General features: G+C 48.7%; 2 protein-coding genes across 2 annotated transcripts in view; one reads left to right on the forward strand and one right to left on the reverse strand.

Annotated features, from left to right (window-relative positions):
* The first annotated feature begins 2 nt into the window (after positions 1-2).
* The window catches only part of LOC119788273 (dual specificity protein phosphatase 19-like), a 26,209-nt gene continuing 17,199 nt past the window's right edge, over positions 3-9,012 (forward strand). Inside the window, exons 1-3 of the mRNA XM_038292511.1 lie at positions 3-76; positions 6,237-6,396; positions 6,483-6,534. The gene's annotated coding sequence lies outside the window, so the exon portion shown is untranslated. The remainder of the gene's footprint in view (positions 77-6,236; positions 6,397-6,482; positions 6,535-9,012) is intronic.
* Positions 3,508-8,532, reverse strand: LOC119788299 (cuticle collagen 2C-like). The gene is made up of 3 exons (XM_038292557.1): positions 8,511-8,532; positions 7,480-8,190; positions 3,508-3,584 (listed from the first exon to the last, which is right to left on the reverse strand). Exons 1-3 carry the CDS (start codon positions 8,530-8,532, stop codon positions 3,508-3,510), a joined length of 810 nt encoding a protein of 269 aa, XP_038148485.1.

The raw sequence follows: 9,012 nt of genomic DNA on the forward strand, positions 1-9,012 counted from the left end.
GAGCAAACAAATATTGAAATCACAGGATTTCAGCCCAGAGGTTCACAACTACCTACATCTCATTTCTACTGTAAAGGTTTGTGCTTGACTTCTTGATTCACAACCTTAATTTAATGATGTCAGATTGAGAGCACTTCGCTCTCAGTCTGCAGGTTTACTAGTGGTTCCTAGAATTTCTAAAAGTAGAATGGGAGGCAGATCTTTTAGTTATCAGGCTCCTCTCCTGTGGAACCAACTACCAGTTTTAGTCCGTGAGGCAGACACCCTGTCTACTTTTAAGGCTAGGCTTAAAACTTTCCTTTTTGATAACGCTTCTAGTTAGAGTGGCTCAGGTTATCCTGATCTATCTCTATAGTTCTGCTGCTATAGGCTTAGACTGCTGGAGGACATGGATATCTCTCTTCCTCGCTCTCCAATTTCGCATATTTGCAATTATTTGAACTATTAAGTTTATTGGATTGGATGGATGGATGGATGGATGGATGGATGGATGGATAAATGGATGGATGGATGGATGGATGGATGGATGGAAGGATGATGGATGGATGGATGGATGGATGATGGATGGATGGATGATGGATGGATGGATGATGGATGGATGGATGGATGGATGGATGGATGGATGATGGATGGATGGATGGATGGATGATGGATGGATGGATAAATGGATGATGGATGGATGATGGATGGATAAATGGATGATGGATGGATGGATGATGGATGGATGATGGATGGATGGATGGATGGATGATGGATGGATGGATGGATGGATGACGGATGGATGGATGGATTAATGGATAAATGGATGGATGGATGATGGATGGATGGATGGATGGATGGATGGATGGATGGATGGATGGAAGGATGATGGATGGATGGATGGATGGATGATGGATGGATGGATGATGGATGGATGGATGGATGGATGATGGATGGATGGATAAATGGATGATGGATGGATGATGGATGGATAAATGGATGATGGATGGATGGATGATGGATGGATGATGGATGGATGGATGGATGGATGATGGATGGATGGATGGATGGATGACGGATGGATGGATGGATTAATGGATAAATGGATGGATGGATGATGGATGGATGGATGATGGATGGATGGATGGATGATGGATGGATGGATGGATGGATGATGGATGGATGGATGGATGGATGACGGATGGATGGATGGATTAATGGATAAATGGATGGATGGATGATGGATGGATGGATGATGGATGGATGGATGGATGATGGATGGATGGATGATGGATGATGGATGGATGGATGATGGATGGATGGATGGATGGATGATGGATGGATGGATGGATGAAGGATGGATGGATGGATGGATGATGGATGGATGGATGGATGATGGATGGATGGATGGATGATGGATGGATGGATGGATGGATGGATGATGGATGGATGGATGGATGACGGATGGATGGATGGATTAATGGATAAATGGATGGATGGATGATGGATGGATGGATGATGGATGGATGGATGGATGATGGATGGATGGATGGATGGATGACGGATGGATGATGGATGGATGGATGATGGATGGATGGATGGATGGATGATGGATGGATGGATGATGGATGGATGGATGATGGATGGATGGATGGATGGATGGATGGAAGGATGATGGATGGATGGATGGATGGATGGATGGATGGATGATGGATGGATGATGGATGGATGGATGATGGATGGATGGATGGATGATGGATGGATGGATAAATGGATGATGGATGGATGATGGATGGATAAATGGATGGATGGATGGATGGATGGATGACGGATGGATGATGGATGGATGGATGATGGATGGATGGATGGATGGATGATGGATGGATGATGGATGGATGGATTAATGGATAAATGGATGGATGGATGATGGATAACGGATGGATGAATGGATGATGGATGGATGGATGAATGGATGGATGAATGGATGATGGATAACGGATGGATGAATGGATGATGGATGAATGGATGGATGGATGAATGGATGATGGATGGATGGATGAATGGATGATGGATGGATGGATGAATGGATGGATGAATGGATGATGGATAACGGATGGATGAATGGATGATGGATGAATGGATGGATGGATGGATGAATGGATGATGGATGGATGAATGGATGATGGATGGATGGATGAATGGATGATGGATGGATGACGCTGTCATGTTTAAACCTGAAGCATCTGAAGGTGATGTCATCAGCAGGGTCACAGGATACAGAACTGATGGATTTCCTTGGTGCGTCTGTCAGTCTGTTTCCTACAGTCGTTTATCTCCTAGCAGATTCCAGAGACATCAGGAGCTTCTATGCTAAAGGAACTTTGACAGGAAGCTTCCTGTTTCCTGGTTCTAGCTCCTTCCTAACTGCTGGCTCTATTCAGACAGCACTGACTGTGATGGTTGGGAACTGAATAAAGAGTCCTTACTGGTCAGAGCTTTTCAGACAGATGATGACCTCTGTTGAGAGGTCACAGCAGCGTTTCTGCTGTTTAACATCTTTATTCTCCTTAAGAACGGTCGTTTGGTTCTGCTGCTTACCTCCTTACCTTAGAGCTTGCTTCCTGGATGGGTTCAGAGCTCTCTATGCCATGGTGGTCATCCTACACAGTTCCTTCCATGACCTGCCTGCCCTCCAGCTATCAGTTCTCTGACTGGATCTACAGTCAGTCTGCTTTGCCTCCTGCTGATTGAACCATCAATCAGCCAAAGTCAGGTTTTCATTCTCTCACATGTCGACACTCAGTTCCATCCAGCAGCTCATCGCTCCTCAGATGCAGCATTGTTTTAAACGCTCGCATCTTTTTACTCAGCCGTATTCTGGCATCATGTGTCAGGGTTTCCCTTCAAACACAACAGATACAGACCACACTAGCAAAGACTGATCGCAGGAAAACACCTGGTGGGGGTCAGAGGTCTGAGGAAAGCAGGAGAAAGCTAGGCAACAGTTCATAAACCAGCATGAAGGATTCAGAATGAAAGAACCCAAAGCTAACCAGGAACCAGCAACCAGGAACCAGGAACCAGCAACCAGGAACCAGGAACCAGGAACCAGCAACCAGGAACCAGGAACCAGGAACCAGGAACCAGGAACCAGCAACCAGGAACCAGCAACCAGGAACCAGCAACCAGGAACCAGCAACCAGCAACCAGGAACCAGGAAGCAGCAACCAGCAACCAGCAACCAGGAACCAGGAACCAGCAACCAGGAACCAGCAACCAGGAACCAGCAACCAGGAACCAGCAACCAGCAACCAGCAACCAGGAACCAGCAACCAGCAACCAGGAACCAGGAAGTGATCAGAGGGACAAACACCTGCTGCTGTTCTTACAGGTTCGCTACAAACTGGACCCATAAGGACTCGGACTGGCCAACCTGTTTCTCCAGAACATTGAGAACCTGAGAGGGTTCTAGGAGAACCCAGAACGCCGTCCAGGGTTCTAGGAGAACCCTGGACGGCGTTCTGGGTTCTAGGAGAACCCTGGATGGCGTTCAGGCCAGCTGTAGATGATGGTTTCCAGATGGTCCAGCTGAGCTAGAGCAGGTGCTGAGGAAGTCAGACAGATGAGGTTTTATATTCTGCTGTGCAGCGTTGGTCCTAATCTCCGGTTGGGCCTGCTGACCCTTATGGAAACATGGCGGCCGTGAAACCGGCGCAGCAGACGGCGTTACGTCAGGTCCAAAACAATCAGAACTGAGAAGGTACCGGAGCCCCTCTGTGGTTCCTGATCAGCGGTTCTTCTACAGCATCAGGCACTAAACCAGTTACTGCCGATGGGAAACTGGTACGGACCTGTAGCTGAGTGGTTGACCTCTGACCCCGCATTAACAGGCCTGTTATTGGTCCATTAAATGTGAGTGACGCAGCACTCTGGGTGTTGGTGGTTGGTAATGATTTACAGATGTTGGAGGAGCTGAGTTACAGCCAACACACACATTACTGGTCTCTCTATCTTTGCGAGGCCTTCCTCTACGGCCTGTCGGTGACCCCCACCCTAACAGCACCGCTTCATTCATGACCCCTAATTCACACATTAGTCCCAAATCTGACCCCTGACCCTAAAACAGGGACTCCCCTAGTGGGGTCCAGGCATGCGCCCCTCAGCAGCAGTCGGTCCTCACAACCTGCTACTTTTCCAGAAACAGTATCAAATACCAGAACACACACACACACCCTCGGCCCCTCTGGGTTTTCTGACTCATGGATCAACAAGCAGAGACTGAATCAGCACTTTGTCCCCCCCCCCCCATTCCCTCTTCTGCTCGTTCTCATGGTTTCATCTCTCTTGGTGTTTTTCTGACGTCAGATCTTTTCTTCGTTGGCAGAGAATCTTATCAGAGGAATGAAATCACTGGTTCCAGTAAACAGACTGGGAACTGCTTCCTTTCTCCCCTCAATTGTTTGGTTTCTCCTCCCATCCAGGGGGAGGCGGGGGCTCTGGGGTCCCAGAGGTTCTGAGTTCAAATCCCACTCCCACAGCCTGCCACTCTGGGTCCCTGAGCAAGACCCTTAACCCCACACTGCTCCCCGGGTGCTGCAGCCCCCTGCTCCTAAAGGGGAGGGGTTAAAGTTCAGTGACCTCTTCTCTCCTTTCCTCTGTCGTCTCATTGATCCTGCTTCTCTTTCTGAATGCATGATGTCACTGATGCTCCTCTCTACGGTCTGCAGCTGTTGCTGCTGCTGCTGTTGCTGCAGCTGTTGCTGCTGTTGTTGCTGCTGCAGTTGCTGCTGCTGTTGCTGCAGCTGTTGCTGCTGCAGTTGCTGCTGCTGTTGCTGCTGCAGTTGCTGCTGCTGTTGCTGCTGCTGTTGTTGCTGCTGCAGTTGTTGCTGCTGCTGTTGCTGCTGCTGTTGTTGCTGCTGCAGTTGCTGCTGCTGTTGCTGCAGCTGCTGTTGCTGCAGCTGTTGCTGCTGTTGTTGCTGCTGCAGTTGCTGCTGCTGTTGCTGCTGCTGTTGCTGCTGCAGTTGCTGCTGCTGTTGCTGCAGCTGTTGCTGCTGCAGTTGCTGCTGCTGTTGCTGCTGTTGTTGCTGCTGCTGTTGCTGCAGCTGTTGCTGCTGCTGTTGCTGCAGCTGTTGCTGCTGTTGTTGCTGCTGTTGTTGCTGCTGCTGTTGCTGCTGCTGTTGCTGCTGCAGTTGCTGCTGCTGTTGCTGCAGCTGTTGCTGCTGTTGTTGCTGCTGCTGTTGCTGCTGCAGTTGCTGCTGCTGTTGCTGCAGCTGTTGCTGCTGTTGTTGCTGCTGCTGTTGCTGCTGCAGTTGCTGCTGCTGTTGCTGCTGTTGTTGCTGCTGCTGTTGCTGCTGCAGTTGCTGCTGCAGTTGCTGCTGCAGTTGCTGCTGCAGTTGCTGCTGCTGTTGCTGCTGTTGTTGCTGCTGCAGTTGCTGCTGCTGTTGCTGCTGCAGTTGCTGCTGCTGTTGCTGCTGCAGGCCCGTTTCATGCTGAGGAAAGGCGACTGCTTGCTGCACTGTCAGATTTATGATGGGTGGTTAAATAAAGCACAGCCACAGATATTCTTTATCGATTTCCAAACCTGCTGACTTCTGCAGCTGGAACACATGAATGCATGGGCGGGGCTTCTTCCTGGAGAGCCTGTTTTCTAGAAGGGTTTCCCTCCAAAGAGAACGCCTCCTTTTGCAGCTTTTAGGTTCTAATATTAAAGCCATCAATAAAGTGCTAAAGATAGAGAGCGAGCAGGCAGGCAGGTCAACCTGCTGGCAGCTCACCTTCATCCTTTCAATAATGCATGGGGCTGATGAACCCTGCAGAGCTCAGTGTTCATGGGATGATCCCAACTCCTCCTCCCAGAATAACACAGATTGACTCCCATCATGGAGGCTCAGCAGGTCCACTGAGTGCTGCTTGATGTCAACATGGAGCTAAAATGTTCCTCAAACTTCATCCAATCCATCAGGATTAAGCCATAGATTAGCTCGGATTAATTAATCTATAAACTAGCCTGAACTTTTCTACTCTGCTTCTTTCCAGTTTGTCAGGAACCTTCTCCCTGAATGCAGGTATCTGGCGCCCCCTGCTGGAACCTTTGAGCCTACGTCCAGTTTAGTTCAAGCAGACAGGATTAGAATTATTAACATTTTGACTGCTTTAAAACAAACATTTTGTTGATCATAATATTAAAAGTTGATTAATCAGATGCTGATTGTGGTTTTATCTACTTTGATGCATCATTTTGCCTCCATCATCATTAGAGCTTAAGGTGCAGAGCAGCAGGAAGGTCCAGCAGGTTTCATGTTGCTTGCTGACGGCCCACCTCCAGCAGAGCTGGACCAGTTCAACACATCACAGCTAAAGCTGCTAGAACTGGATTCAGCAGGATCTGCTTCTATAGGGACCAGCTGAAGGCAGCAGGTAGGAGGACAGCTGCAAGAGAAGAAGACGATGAGGACAGGAGAGGGTCTCCTTTCTGGTTTAATCTGGATTATCTGCTTTCACAGGAACAGCTTGGCCTCCTGAAGAAGAACGGAAGCTGAACGTCTGAAGAAGCTGGTAAGAAACTCTGGATGTTCTCATGGATGGAACCACCTGATTACACCAAACATCTGTTTCATTCTGGGAACTAAACTCCTTTAGAGACGGCAGAGCCTGTTTCCTCTCAGACTTTCATCATTAATAAAATCCACATCATAGAGAATCAGATTTTTATCATGATCCAAATTACAGGAACATTTAAACAGATTTAGGGAATTAGAACTTTGATCTGATAAATCAATACATCATGTAGGAACAGTCAGATTTCCCATATTTCAACCTTTGCTTCATTTTTTCTAATCACTGATTATCCTGGTTTTTAGTTTTATTTTCTAAATCAAAAGTTTCTAAAATGTTGAATTGAAGGAGTTTTATCTGCATTAAATAATAGTCATAGATTGTTCAGGTTTCTGGTCAATATTTACTATTTAATCCTGTTTATACCGATAATGAAATTATATTGTATTGAAAATGTAGAAATGTGGTAATAGAAGTTTTAGCCTTATCCTGGACTCCATCAGTTATGAATCTACCTTTATTCATAAGAAACAACAGAGCAACCCCTGAAACAGGCAACGATCAAGGAGACCAGACCCACACAGAAGGACCCACCAGGAAAAATCCACAGAGAAATGAATCTAACCGAGCATAAAACCAGTGATCTGGGTGGTTTCTACCTGAGGACTTCCCACACCTGTAACCAGACCTGCATAATCGCCTTTGAACAGGCATCCAGTGAGATGATGGGTTCAATGGTAGACGGTCATCACAGATATGCTAATGCTCACCGTTAGCTCCAGGCGTTTCAGCGCAGCAGCAATATCCTGCATGCTTTAAAACGCACCTGCTCTCAATCAGCAGCTGAACTATAATCATTTTCCAGGTTTTCTCAAATCATCACAACATTTGAAAAACAATATTTCACAAAACAGTTCCTAGAGATAGAAAAGCAGAATAGATTACCATAGTTCATCGCTCTAAAGTAAATATCTGTCTCAGTGAAGACTGGCCTGCGATCGATAAATCCCTGTGTCATGGTGCTAGGATAGACTGCTGAGTCATGTTTTCCATATAGCAGGTTCCTCTGCAGGGAAGTTCTGATGTAAACGTTGGCTGATGTTCTGATGACCATGCGTCTATGTGGGGGGGCGCCTGGAGCGCCTGGAGGGCCTGGGGCGCCTGGAGGGCCTGGAGGGCCTGGAGGGCCTGGGGCGCCTGGAGGGCCTGGAGGGCCTGGAGGGCCTGGGGCGCCTGGAGGGCCTGGAGGGCCTGGAGGGCCTGGGTCGCCTGGAGGGCCTGGGGCGCCTGGAGGGCCTGGAGGGCCTGGGGCGCCTGGAGGGCCTGGAGGGCCTGGAGGGCCTGGAGGGCCTGGGTCGCCTGGAGCGCCTGGAGGGCCTGGGGCGCCTGGAGGGCCTGGAGGGCCTGGAGGGCCTGGGGCGCCTGGAGGGCCTGGAGGGCCTGGGGCGCCTGGAGGGCCTGGAGGGCCTGGGGCGCCTGGAGGGCCTGGAGGGCCTGGAGGGCCTGGAGGGCCTGGAGGGCCTGGGTCGCCTGGAGCGCCTGGAGGGCCTGGGGCGCCTGGAGGGCCTGGAGGGCCTGGAGGGCCTGGGGCGCCTGGAGGGCCTGGAGCGCCTGGAGGGCCTGGTGCGCCTGGAGGGCCTGGAGCGCCTGGAGGGCCTGGGCAGGATTCCCGTTACGCTGCTGCTCTTTGTGCTGTAATCTGTTGTCAGACCATGTTATTGTTTTATTATTGTGATGTTTTATTCTTCCAATGAAACAACGATGTAAAGATTAAACAAGAACTTCTGAGAAGTTCAATTCTGATCTGAGAAATGTCCCAAAAAACTTGAATCAAAGGAGTTTTAGCAGAGAAACAAGGAGAGCAAAGTTCCTCCAGGGTAGATTTAGAGAACAACATGGAGTCAGCTGTTGTTCTCAGTCTGGAACCAGGCTCAGGTTTATGGCTTTCACTGCATGAGGCTGGAGGACATGCTGACCCGTCCACTCAGTGCTGCTCATGCAACAGGCTGCAGACCTTAATGTCCCAAAGGGGACCTGATTAAAGCAGCCCAGAGGAGCTCCATGCTGGGTTTTGGTTTGTTGGTTCCACCAATCAGGAATAGCGCCTATATTCTTTAGATCACGCTGCTAGTTTCAAACACCTCATTTGTTGTTCTGCGTTGGTCTTGAACTTCCTCATCTGAACCCTTTATGAATATTAGCCTCTTTCTAAAGCGTCTCAGATTCTGGGCTTTTGCTCCAGCCCTGTTAGGACCTTTCCTATTCAGTCATCTCAGCCGATTCCAGCGCTCTACATAGATCAGTAAATAGACTCTGAAAGCTTATTGTCTGGAGTAATTGGTCCATGAATGATGTGCTGAAATGCTTGCATTTATCCGGTTCCTCTATGACTCCAGCCACGGTTTTCATTCTTTTAATCACATTCGTCTTTAAGTCAGAACACCTCCTTAAATTCTCTACTTTTCCTCTGAGTATAAA

This window comes from Cyprinodon tularosa, unplaced genomic scaffold (genome assembly GCF_016077235.1).
Source record: "Cyprinodon tularosa strain WSP-4 unplaced genomic scaffold, ASM1607723v1 ctg1088, whole genome shotgun sequence".
NCBI classification, from domain to species: domain Eukaryota; kingdom Metazoa; phylum Chordata; class Actinopteri; order Cyprinodontiformes; family Cyprinodontidae; genus Cyprinodon; species Cyprinodon tularosa.

Bases quoted from the DNA above. Each gene is read 5' to 3' on its own strand.
- LOC119788299 (XM_038292557.1), bottom strand. From the start codon at position 8,532: ATGAGCAGCACTGAGTGGACGG. The intron at 8,191-8,510 runs GTCAGCATGTCC...AATCCTGCCCAG, and splicing joins GAGCAGCACTGAGTGGACGG to GCCCTCCAGGCGCTCCAGGC. The intron at 3,585-7,479 runs GTAATCTATTCT...TGACTTCCTCAG, and splicing joins CTTTAGAGCGATGAACTATG to CACCTGCTCTAGCTCAGCTG.